The 13,778-nt window shown below is 38.8% G+C and overlaps 1 protein-coding gene across 1 annotated transcript in view; it reads left to right on the top strand.

The window, feature by feature from the left end:
• The window catches only part of LOC127455038 (metastasis-associated protein MTA1-like), a 79,457-nt gene that overhangs the window by 47,827 nt on the left and 17,852 nt on the right, over positions 1-13,778 (top strand). The window contains exons 5-9 of the mRNA XM_051722586.1: positions 884-947; positions 5,399-5,516; positions 6,131-6,233; positions 8,222-8,321; positions 9,649-9,837. Of these exons, the coding sequence (XP_051578546.1) occupies positions 884-947; positions 5,399-5,516; positions 6,131-6,233; positions 8,222-8,321; positions 9,649-9,837 (574 nt within the window). The remainder of the gene's footprint in view (positions 1-883; positions 948-5,398; positions 5,517-6,130; positions 6,234-8,221; positions 8,322-9,648; positions 9,838-13,778) is intronic.

Here is a 13,778-nt window from a genome sequence, read left to right as displayed (position 1 = left end):
AAATAATGAATTGACTGGAGGCAGGGTTCCCATGGTCTTGGTAAACCTGGAAATATCAGGGAATTTTAATATTATTGTTTCTAAGCCTGGAAAAGTCATAGAAATTTCTAAAGAGACTATATATATTTTTAGTTTTTTAAATAATGAATTGTTCTTTGAGTAATTTCTTTTTAATGAATTAGTTGAAATGTTTCAAATTTGTCTTAATTAATTTGCAAATTAGTTTTAATTAAAATTATTTTTAAAAATCTGAATCCAGTAATCACAAACGGCTGGAAAAATCATGAAAATGTCAAAGAGTTTGAGTAAAACATGCCAGTGTGATAATATCAGTAGTTAGTATAATTGTTTAAATTGAATAATTCCAAAGATTTGTACCTGAATCTGAGACACATTTAAAGAAATAAAAAACATTGTTTTCATTCGTTTTAAGGCTAAACCTGGTTTATGATATTTTTCAAACCTTTTTTCAAATATTACATTTTTTAAATTTTTTATCCATGTTGCTTTCACTACGATTAGTTGAATAACCATCAAAATACTGTTCCACAAACAGCTGGAAAACATTTCCTGGTCCAGATACTTTATGCCTCCTAAAATTGGCTGAGAGTCCACCAAACATGTTTTAATTTTGAAACGGTTCATCTGATAAGGTTTTAAATGGAATGAAAAATAAACAGTGACAGACTCTACGATTACCTCACTGCAATATAGCGATTGAAAATCTGCAGCTATATGACAGAGCCAACAAAAAAAAAAAGCCATTTCTATCCAACAGCATTTGGACCTAACTGTGTGAAGCGATTCTGAACCATTTAGCAGCATATGGAGCTGTGTGATTCAGTCCATTTCTAAACGCTGTGTTGTGTGATTTTGTTTTCAGGGGGAAATGCTGTGTTACACTTCTGAATGAGACAGAAGCCCTGACGTCCTATTTAGACAGAGAGGTGAGTGTTTGTGCGCATGTGCCGCTGGTTTTGTTTGCATGAATTTGCCTTTCACTTTGTCTCCACGTTCACAGTATGTCTGCTAGAGGGAAATGTTTATCTGTCGTGTGTGTATGCGAGTGAGTGTGTGTAAATGAAAGCTAATTTTGAGTCCCGATCTGAATGAATTATTCAGTGTGTTGACCCAGTATGTTCCTCCTCATATTTAGTAATGAGGAGACTGGAGACTCTGCTAAGAGTAAAGCCAGTCCTCTAATATTCACACACACATACAGGGCTTGGATGACTACTCATTTTTACTAGTTTACTAGTTGTCCAGAAAAGTTATCAACTAGTCGGCAGGTAAGTGTTTACCATAAAAATGGTCTTTGCTGTTTCCGGCAAGTCCAACTCTGTATTAACAATGTGAGTGTGGGGCCTGGGTAGCTCATCGAGTATTGACGCTGACTATCACCCCTGGAGTTGCCAGTTCGAATCCAGGGTGTGCTGAGTGACTCCAGCCAGGTCTCCTAAGCAACCAAATTGGCCCGGTTGCTAGGGAGGGTAGAGTCACATGGGGTAACCTCCTCTTGGTCGCTATAATGTGGTTCTCGCTCTTGATGGGGCGCGTGGTGTGTTGTGCGTGGATGCCACAGAGAATAGCGTGGGCCTCCACACACGCTACGTCTCCGTGGTAACATGCTCAACAAGCCATGTGATAAGATGCACGGATTGACAGTCTCAGATGCGGAGGCAACTGAGATTTGTCCTTCGCCACCCAGATTGAGGCGTGTCACTACACCACCACGAGGACTTGGAGCGCATTGGGAATTGGGCATTCCAGATTGGGGAGAGAAAAAAAAACTGTGAGTGGAGGGAATGTCCGCGCAGATGAGATGCGTGCGAGAAACAAAAGCATGCATATCTCCATTGGCGGATTCATTCTTCTTTCATTGTCATAAGCGGTGCAAAAAAAACTCATGTCCCACTAGGGATGGGAGTCATAAGGATTTTAACAATTCCAATTTCTATAAATGATCCGGTTTCTTAACGGTTCTATTACTGATTCTTTTAGTACTTTTGAGGAAGAATTATTTGGAAATAAGAAATGCAATTCTTATTGCGTTTTCTGTCCTCAGCAGGCTATTTCCAAATGATGAGATCATTTCAGATTTTGACAGCATATATAGCAAATCAGAAATAAATGTAATACAATTCTTGTAAAAGGTATGTTTACACTGACTTTTTAGAGGCATAAATGAAATCCAATAAATTATTCTTACTACACATTAGGGGTGTAACGGTACACAGAAGTCACGGTTCGGTACGTACCTTGGTTTTGGGGTCACGGTTCTATATGAGTTCGGTACAACAGGAAAAAGCAACAAATCCCAAATGCTAGGTTTCTTTTTATTTATTTTGAACAGACAGTAGTGCAAATTACAGTTTGTTCCACCTAGCGGCATTTAGTCCCCCCTGAGGTAGTTGGTACAGTACAACCTCCTTTAGTGTATTAAGCACTAGCAGAAAACAGAATGCACTCTTGCATAGGCCATATTTTTTTGTAGGGTTGATAAAAACAAAAGGTATTTGGTCACAATCAACTACAAAACTGAAAAGCATCTCTTGTGTTATAAAAGTACAAAATAAATAGAATAATGAAAAATAAAACTTGTGCATTAGGAGAAGCCATTCTTGTTTTGGGTTGGTGCATAGATGGTCTCTTCTTCTGCTCTTTTTCCTGTTGTGGCAGTTATCAAACAGTGTTGCTTTACCACACGCGCCCCCTTCTGGATTGGAGTGGATCGCCTGTGACTGACTTAGATGTATTCTTCGTCTTACTGCATGCACCGAACCGTGACGTCAGTACTGTGACGGTTCGGGACGAATACATGTACCGTTACACCCCTACTATACATTAAATAAAAAGAAAAAAAAAGTGAAACATTTAATTTATTCATTTTTTCTTTTGTAAAATTCCACTGTTTTCATCAAAACTGATGTGTATCTTTAACTACACAGTCAGAAACTGCACTTCTGGATTGAAATCACACTAGAAACAAAAGAACATGCTCATTAGAGTCATTCTTATGGGAATCTGACAATCTGATTCCCTGATTCTGGAATCTGGTTGTGCTGTGTGTTTCACGCTGTAGATTTAGCATTGAGGCAGTGCTACCACTGAATTACCCTGCTGGAAACTCTGTCAACATATTTGGTGTTCCACATTCTTGAACTGTTAACAGAACTGAAAGTCATGAAAATCATATGGTTCTGGAATAAAAAAATAAAAAAGTGAATGTGGGGATTCTCAATTTCCAACCATACGTCCCACTCACTTACAGATTCTGTCAGCCACTGACTAGTTTCAGTGTGAGTTACAAGAATTTTGGCTTGGATGTAAACACTCCAGATGAACTCCATCTCAAATGTGTTTTTTTGAATGTTGAACATTCCAGTTTCAGTTTTTTATTTTCAGTTTACATAATTCCAAAATATATCCACATATATACACTTACTGAAGAATTTATTAGGAACACTATGGTCCTAATAAAGTGCCCAACGTGGTCTTCTGCTGTTGTAGCCCATCCGCCTCAAGGTTCGATGTGTTGTGCATTCTGAGATGCTATTCTGCTCACTACAATTTACAGAGCGGTTATCTGGGTTAACGTAGCCTTTTTGTCAGCTCGAACCAGTCTGGCCATTCTCTGTTGACCTCTCTCATCAACAAGGCGTTTCCGTCTGCAGAACTGCCACTCACTGGATGTTTTTTTGTTTTTGGCACCATTCTGAGTAAATTCAAGAGACTGTTGTGTGTGAAAATCCCAGGAGTTCAGCAGCTACAGAAATACTCAAACCAGCCCATCTGGCACCAACAATCATGCCATGGTCCAAATCACTGAGATATATACATATACGCACACAAATGTATTTGCACACAAACACACCGGGATGCAGTTTGTGGACAGAGGAATTTTTCTCCTGTTATTGCCATATAGAAGAAGCACATGGGAATCATGTGATCCATCACTAGTCAGCACAAAGGGGGTATTTACACTTGTTCACTTCATACGTTTTTGCTGAATCGATTATTATCTGATCATGAAAAGACCAAATGTCCAAGCCTTCCAAGATGAATTCGAGACTAATTCGAGATGAATTCTGGAGGTGGTTTGAGATGCATTCTAGACAAAACTCGGTCAAGTGTAAATGCATCTGACTGTTCAAGCCACATACAGCTCTGGAAAAAATTAAGAGACCACTGCAAAATTATCAGTTTCTCTGGAGTTACTATTTATAGGTATGTGTTTGAGTAAAATGAACATTTTTGTTTTATTACATTTTGAAGAAAACTTGTTTCCTTCTGCTCTGACAATGTTCCCCAACTCTGAGGATTGATTTTTCCAGCAGGTCAATGCTCCATGCCACACAGCCAGGTAAATCAAGGTGTGGATGGAGGACCACCGGATCAAGACCCTGTCATGGCCAGCCCAATCTCTAGACCTGAACCCCATTGAAAACCTCTGGAATGTGATCAAGAGGAAGATGGTTGGCCACAAGCCATCAAACAAAGCCGAGCTGCTTGAATATTTGTGCCAGGAGTGGCATAAAGTCACCCAACACCTATGTGAATGACTGACTGGCGGAGAGCATGCCAAGGCACATGAAAGCTGTGATTTGAAAATCTGGGTTATTTCACCAAATATTGATTCCACCAAGTCTGAACGATTCCTAAGTTAATGAATATTAAAATGAAATGTTAATATTAAATATTAAAAATGAATATGAACTTTTCTTTGCATTATTCGAGGTCTGAAAACACTGCATCTTTTTTTGTTATTTTGACCAGTTGTCATTTTCTGCAAATAAATGCTCTAAATGACAATATTTTTATTAGGAATTTGGAAGAAATGTTGTCAGTACTTTATAGAATAAAACAAAAATTTTCATTTTACTCAAACACATACCTATAAATAGTAAATCCAGAGAAACTGATAATTTTGCAGTGGTCTCTTCATTTTTTCCAGAGCTGTATGTAAACTTTACTCTGCCCAAACAGCGCTACATCAGAATGGGGAAAATACAAAGCATAACAGCTGTTACAGAGTATTTGCATAGGGATCACGTAATGCAACAAATAACAAAGTAAGAGACAGATGCACGTTGTAGGAGAGACAGAACGTTTTTCTTCATTTATTTGATGCAGATCGCTGAAGAAAAACCATCATGGAAGTGAACTAATTTTTATTTGCTTATAGCATCGGAATTGAAGATTTTGGGTTGGTGGAGACACATTGATGTTGCCAGGTGTTAGTGGAATGTACTTATTCATTCGGATTCAAATTCGATCAGTAAAAACCCATGAAGTGACCAAGTGTAAATACCCCCAAAGTTACCCAGTGTGTCATCGTTTCATTTTTCTGTGTTTGTTTCTGTTTAAGACTCGCTCAAGGTATCTTTTTGTTTTGCAGGATGCCTTTTTCTATTCTCTGGTGTATGACCCTCAGCAGAAAACTCTGCTGGCTGATAAGGGAGAGATCAGAGTGGGTAATAAGTACCAGGCTGACATCACTGACCTCCTCAAAGAGGGTGAGCCATCCCTTCACCTTACTGAGTTTTTGACACCTTATTGCCTTGATGCCTTATGACACCTTATTGACACAGTCAAAGCTCTCAGGATGTTGTACACCCAGTACTCTTCTGCTAAGACCACTAATTGTTATTTGGAATAGGGCAGTAGAGAGTGACAGAAATTATAGGCAAAGAAAGGGGGAATAAGATCAGAACACATCACAGATCGGACTCGAACCCGTGTCAATCATATAAGCACCATGACTCAACATGTCTGTTGTAGGTAATGCAGCTTTTCTAAAATCTTGCTTAGTTTATGCAGTAATTTAATGCCATTTTGTGTAGTCAAGGTTACAACAATAATAGCAAATAATGATATGCTATACGGATGTAGGGATATGCTGAGATGCTCTCGAACTTGATCTTCAACTTCCAGGTCAAAACGCCTTCTCAAGAGTGATTGCTGGTGGTTGTTTCAGGAGGGGAGTGTTATGTAATTGTAGAATACAATATTTACTCAATTCACTCAGAAATATTTGAAGTTCAGGAAGCAAGGAAAAAAAAGGTGTAATTTAAAGCTGTATGTGTCCTGTAGTGAATTGATGGGATGTGTGTAATTGTTGGTTTGTCAGGAGAAAATGATGGCCGGGAGCTTGAGAAACTGGAGGAGAGGGTGTGGGATCCCAGCAACCCCCTCACTGAGAAACAGATTGACCAGTTCCTCGTCGTCGCTCGGTAAGATCCTGCAGCATGAGCCAATTTACTCTAGGGGTGTGACGATCCACTGATTTGAATCGATGCATCAATCAAATAACCAACGATGCAATGTCTTTGATGCAACGCGTAAATATCGATGTATATATATTTTTTTAAGATGCACCTTTATTTTGACACTCTAATGCCAGCCACGTCTGTATGCATTTCCGTCAGACAATGCAACAACTTTATGATATTCATCTTGCTTTATAAGCACTAAATATGCTTATATAGGACACAAATGTGCGCGGAGTGATTAAAGTCTGAAGTCGCGCTCTTTTCTGTCTGAGCACATGCACCAACAGGACACTGGTGGTGGTTGAGGAGATTCCCCCTATATGATGTAAAGCGCTTTGAGTGCCTAGAAAAGTGCTATATAAATGTAAGGAATTATTATTATTATTATTATTATTATTATTATTATTATTACTGTCTTTTTAAGAAAGCTGGCATTTCTGTAGATGAGCACATGTTAGCGAGAGAGACTCAAATTTCTTTTACCTAGTGTACACTACATGACTCAAGCTCGTCTCCTTTGATGTTTGGAGTCGACAACTGGTCTGCAACGAGAAGTCTCGGATCTCAAGTGTGAATTTCGTTATCTTAATTTTAAGATGCATTTTTGGTGATCCGTTTGAAACTGGACGACACTAAGGGCAGCTGAAACGGCCGGTTTTTCGCTGGTTCCATGCAGATTTAAAGGGAAATGCGTACGATCGGAAAATGTAAAAAAGCTAATGCATGAACATGTACAATTGGGACACAGAAATGAGCAGCATGCACACTAGAAGCTCAGTTACAGGTACTGCACTAAAATAACTCCGTATTCTGCTGTTTCTGTAATGTTTGGGAATATTAAGAGAATCTGTGCTCCTGTTTTTAGCGCTTTCTTTCTCGTCTTTTACTTTTTTGCTTTATTATCATTCAGTAAAACACTGACCTTATGATTGATGTATGACCTCATGAAATCAGAGACTCTCCTCGAAATCTGAACACAAATGGTCAAAAGAGATGACCAGGTGTAACGGTGATGTCTTGCTTGTACGTTTGCGATCGGATCACCCAAAACTCCTCGTAAAGCCAGGTGTAGGCTACACATGGTCTCAGTCGGGGACGAATGGTCGTGTAATTGATGCACTACAGTCCTGAAGTGTTCGCACCAGCACGACGAAAAACCGGGCTATGAGTCACAGGGCGCCGACTGCAAGTCGTGTAGTGTACGCTTGACTTTTATTTCATCTGTCCTACACGTGATTAGAATTAAAGGTTTATTGTTTTTTGTTTTTGATCAACTACCGACTGTAAACAACAGAAAGGGGATTAAAAGAGACATCATTAAATGACAGATGTAATTAAAGAGACGGTAAGTCTGTCCCTCATGGCCTCATTTTCATTCCCATCAAAAATCAAAGATGGCACTACTGTGAATAAGGTCTTTTAAACAACAAATAGATTTGCATTTCCTAAAGGAAATACCAGTCCTTACAAGGCAGCAGAAGAATAGTGTTAACGTTTTGGGTAAGCTTAGGTTTTAGACTTCTGTTCTGTATAAATGAAATGCTGCATCAAAGCTGCTTTGCCGTTGTTATTACACTCGGCACGACTTTTGTTCTGTCAGCTGTGTATGAAAATCAACACACAATGTGACTGTCTTTGCAGTGTAAAATTTAAATAAGTATACAAGAAAGACCAATCACATTTCTGTAAGCAAACAGATATAAGAAAGAAGGCCAGTCAGAATTCACTATGCAAATACTATAATCATCACTGCTGTTTACATTTTGAATATTGATCATTCTATTAATGCAAGTCAGTGGGGGGTTTCCAACTTTAATCTAATATTTCTTAACTTTTAGGGTTATAAATCCCTGAAATTTCACTCTGTCTTTCATACTGTCTCACTCTCTCATTCTCTTTCACTTTTTTCCCTCTCTTTCTGAAACTTCCCCACGGCCCCTCCCCTGCAGGTCTGTGGGTACGTTTGCGCGGGCTCTAGACTGCAGCAGTTCAGTTCGGCAGCCCAGTCTGCACATGAGCGCCGCGGCAGCCTCCAGAGACATCACACTGGTACAGCACATCTCACATTCACACACTCGCACACTGCTGGAACACTTCACACTTTAGTTCAGCTCAGCAGGTTCATGCTAATTAATGGCGTTTGGAAAAACTATAACATCGAATATTTTGGAAAATGGTTAATTAGCCAGTCTTATGGAATAGTGGGCAGAACATTTTAAGGTGTACATTATTTTGTATCCTGCCAAACAAGAAGCTTAAATATGTGTTTTCTTCAAGTTTATGCTAAAACAGAACCTAATCGATAAAATGAATAATCCCAAAAGTCCCTTTAATTATGTCCAGCTACGGTCTTACATTATCAGTTACAGTTTAAGCTTAATATTATAGATACATTTTAAGTCATTTATTCACACTGCACTTGGGAAAATAGCTCAAATGTATGATTTTTTTTTTTTTTAAAGGCTTTGTAAATAAATATTGCACTGAATTACATGAATATTAATATTCAATGCTACTGTACTCTTGTTCAGTTTTTTTGTGATAGGGTCTTTCCATTCACACACTTTCTATTCACACGGTTTATTGGAGCCCAAACTTACATGAATGTTATATTAATATATTCAAAATGAAATGGTAAATAATGTAAGAATATAATGACTCAGTAGTAATAAATTACTCTCTTATTTTCACACTGCATTTTAACACATGAAGGAAGTCCCCGGTGTTCCTGTGTGAAGCTGATAATGCCAAATCCTTGCATGTCATTTAGTTATGTAATGGCCAGAAATATTAAAAATATCCAGTGGTGAAAATAAAGTGAAACCGGAGTGCTTTTTTGTCAACTGTGTTCAGAGCAGGTGTCCGAGGTCATCTGAAGCCCTCATAAAATATGCATTTCTATGTTTTCTTAAGATTCCTCTATTTGGATGGCGATATGTGGTTGGAATTTAATATGCGCTGATCAGTTATATTGAATAATCGTGATTAGATCAAATAATCAAAATCAGGCAATTGTGTGATAATTGCTCTATCGTGGTCTGACGTGAAGCTGGTGATAGTCTCTGCCTGTAGGGTGTACCAGAAAAGAGGCAGAACAGGGTGTTCACTATCCAGTATTTCTTGTAAACAAAACATGCAGGAAAGATGCCAAAGGGCAACATAACCATGCATAAACATGCACACATACACACACACACGCACGCACACTGCACACTTAAATTCTCCTTGGTAGCATCAGTGTAATGTTTTTTCCGGGGTTATGTGTTTTAACATTTTTTAGTTGGTTGACACGCTCTGCTGGAAACCACGGAATCTTATGTCTTGAAATTTAACCCTTGGACATGAAAATTTCTTTTCTCAAATGCTTTCTTTACAGTTTCATGCCATGGACACATTGCATAAGAACAGTTACGACATGACACGAGCCATTGGCGCGCTGGTGCCCCAAGGAGGACCTGTGCTCTGTCGAGATGAAATGGAGGAATGGAGCACATCTGAAGCCAACCTGTTTGAGGAAGCACTCGAGAAATATGGCAAAGACTTCACTGACATTCAGCAAGACTTTGTGAGTTCATCCCAGGCAGAGTTTACACTTAAATATATTCACCCAAAAATGAAAATTGAAACATGAATATGAATATCATTTACTCACTCTCACATTGTCCCAAACCCATATTTGTTTTTTGAAAAACATGTGGATGGGTAAATTATGTCAAATGTTTTTTTTTTTGGTTTTTGGGGGGGGGGGATGAAATATCCCTTTAAAAGATATGGAAGATTGAACAAAAAGAATTTCTTCAGTGTATGCTACAAATATGGTTTTAGAAGATTTTCTGCTCTGGAAATAATATGTAATAATGGCTATTATGACTGATAAACTGCCTTTGTGCAGGGGAGAGTGTGTGTGTGCCAAGTGAATGTTTGACTCTGCCACCTGGTGGTTGATGCTGTAAGTGCAGTACAGTGTTTTAGCTCTGGTTTTAGCTCTAGGCTTCCATCAAAAATGTCTACTTACAGAAACAGGGAGGAGCTAGCCGTGGAAAATGGGCACACCCAAAAGAAGTGAACCAGTTTATTCAGGGACACAAAGGATAGGAAATGTAGCTTGATTTCTCTTTGCCATCATGGCCATATTTGCTCCAATAAAATGACAGAAGATGTGACTCCCCACAAATAGGGTTAAAATAATGCAAAATGCCATTGCAGTGATTTTACCATACATAAAGCCCGGTCACACTAGGCTTTGAGCACGCAAAATTATTCTGAACATCACAACAAACCATGATATGATGTCAGGCGGGAGGGCTTCTGGTTTTAATAAATAATAAATCACAGATAACGAATAATATATTCAAAATGTTGGAATATACTGTCTACTCACTTTCCAGCAACAATAAAAACATGCATCTTTGAAATGTGTCCTTTGAATCGAGCCAAGAGGTTCGTTTCAATCGGTCACGCGACCTTTCGTTATCCAGATTCCATTGAACTTTCCTCCACTGCGTAGTGTGAAATTTCTTTGTGTGAGCTTTAGTTTTAGATCTCCCGTGTTCGAATATGTTTGAATGGGAGTGAATGGAGCACGATGTGTAGTGCGACCGCGCCTTGAAGGGTGTAAAAAGTTACATTTTATTTAGTGAGTCATATTTATTAATCATCATTTTTGGATTAAACTACATTACATTTTAACTTATATAGTTCATTAAGCCAACGATAGGCAGTATGCTTTTTCCAAGCAATGTAGCAACTTGGCATTAATATTGAATGCGGGGTCACGTGCGGCTTCAAACACTGCTCATCCGGTGAGAATTTAGAGTTGGAAACAGTGTTATTATTGTTAATGAAAAGGTAAACCAAACAAAAATGATTTTATTAACTGAAATAAAAATAAAAACTAACATAATTGGAAATGAAACTTAAAACATTCTAAAAACATTGACATTAAAGGAATTTTCCAGGTTCAGTACAAGTTAAGCTCAGTCGACTTGTGGCATAATGTTGATTTTTATAACTGTCAATGTTAGCTAGATGTATTGCTGGCTTCCATGGCTGCAGAGCGCTGTGTTTGCCCAATAACTTGTTTCAAATCTGGCAACCCGGGGTGTTGAAATACTATTGGGCAATGGGCGGGATCACACAGGCCAAAACACAAACAGAAATTTCAAAGTAGAATTTACTGACTGTAGCATTGTTTTCGAAGAAGCCACTATTTCAACTTAGCATGTTTCCTAAATCTCTGATAACATATTATGATAATGTTATGCTTTAGTACAGTAAATACACTATTTGGCCACAAGTTTGTGGACACCCCCTTCTAATTAACGAATGTGGTTACTCCTTTAAATCCAGTAAAGAAAAATCTTAATGTTTCTTTATGTAATGGCTTGGGCTTTGTATGCTTCCAAATTTGTGGCAACTGTTTGGGGATAGCCCTTTTCTGTTCCAGCATGACAATGCCCCAAGTGAGGTCCATAAAGAAATGGTTTACTGTGTTTGGCGTGGAAGAAATTGACTGGCCTGCACAAAGCCCAGACCTGAACCCCACTGATCACTTTTGGGGTGAACTGGAACAGCAACTAACATGAGTTCCTGACCTCACTGATAGCCTTGTGTCTGAATGAGAGCAAATCCCTGCAGCCATGTTACTACATACAGTATAGTGGAAAGCCTTCCCAAAAGAGTGGAAGCTGTTATTACAGCAAAGGGGGAAATTGATGCAATGAAATCAAATGTTCATCAAGCACATATGGTGTCCACAAACTTTTGGCCATATAGTGTATATTACATGTTGCACCTTTAAAGAGTAAAATTATTAATCAGGGATGGAGTGGGACAAAAAAATCAGCTCAGCAGAAGGGTGTAAATGTAAACACAGAACAGAAATATTAATAATTCTGCCCAGCTGAAAAATTCATAATTATGTTAGATACATACTTTATGCTTGTGCACCATCACTGATTACATGCATTTTAAGTATTTAAAATTAATATTGTAGGTTTTAATATAGTATTAACGCTGATTACATTTTTCTAAACTATTCTTTTCAAAAATATGTGTACGTGTATCCAGTAAAATAATGTTTGCCATGGTATAAATTTACTGGTGAAATCAGACATTACATTTGGCATTATCAAGGGGACTATCAAATATCAGGACCCTTAACATTATTATACATTATATTCAGCATTATATACAGTTTAGTATAGTACAATCATCTGTAAACGCAGTGAAGAGTCCCTCTCACGCTGAAAAGACTCATCCTGGTGCTCACTGCATGCGGTTAAATGATGAGAAACGATCTAAAACCCTTTAAACTGCACACTTTGACCTCTGAGACATCAGCGTGACATCAATGAAAGCTGCACAATTAATTACATTGAAACTGAAAGCGCAGTATGATGTTGCACGAGTTTAATCAAAAATTATTGGGCTCCCTTTCTCCATTGCGATCGGTTTGATTGACGCAGATGAGCACACTCGCTTGCTCAGTGAAGTTTAACGGAGACTCACATGCGGTAAAAACAAACAGTTTTGTGAAATACGTGGAAATACCTGCCTGATTTTTAATTCATAACATGTATATATTATAAAACAGAAAATAGCAGTAAAATGTAAGTCATGTGCTGGAGGTGCTTTTTTTTTTTTTCAATTTGGAATGCCCAATTCCCAATGTGCTTTTAAGTCCTCGTGGTCACATAGTGATTCGCCTCAGTCCGGTTGGCGGAGGACGAATCCCAGTTGCCTCCGCATCTGAGACCGTCAACCCATGCATCTCATCACATGGCTTGTTGAGCGCATTGCCACGGAGATATAGCGCATGTGGAGGCTTCACGCCATCCACCACAGCAACCACGCTCAACTCACCACACGCCCCACCGAGAACGAACCACATTATAGCAACCACAAGGAGTGACTCTATGCCCCATGTGACTCTACCCTCCCTAGCAACCGGGCCAATTTGGTTGCTTAGGAGACCTGGCTGGAGTCACTCAGCATGCCCTGGGATTCGAACTAGCGAAATATTGAACCCCAGGGGTGGTAGCCAGAGTATTTTACCACTGAGCTACCCAGGCCCTGAGAGAAACAACTCTTAAGCGCATTAAACAGCACAATCACTCTTTCAACGCACCCGATGCAGCAACCGCTCCACATTAAACTGTATGAAACATTTCTTTGAAGTGTTTATAAAGTGCTCTCGTGCCCTGGACAACTTGGATCGTGTTTTTTTCCGCTTCAGCTTGTCTCTGTTATTTTTCAAATGAGTTTCATCATGCAACACATTTTTCACCGTGCTGTAAAGTGACGTCACTGACGCAGCTTTTCTGTGCTTGCGGCATACATCCAGCTAGTCGATAATGAAATTCGTTGTCGATGATTTTCATTATCGATAATAATCGCTTTTATCGATTTGTTGTTGCAGCCCTAGACACATGCATTGTTGACCACATTCGTATGTGTTTTTTTTGATCCGATCACAAAACCTGTATTTAGGGCTGACCACATGTG

The sequence above is a fragment of the Myxocyprinus asiaticus genome, chromosome 17 (genome assembly GCF_019703515.2).
Source record: "Myxocyprinus asiaticus isolate MX2 ecotype Aquarium Trade chromosome 17, UBuf_Myxa_2, whole genome shotgun sequence".
Lineage (NCBI taxonomy): Eukaryota > Metazoa > Chordata > Actinopteri > Cypriniformes > Catostomidae > Myxocyprinus > Myxocyprinus asiaticus.
This window is presented reverse-complemented; position numbering and strand designations above follow the sequence as displayed.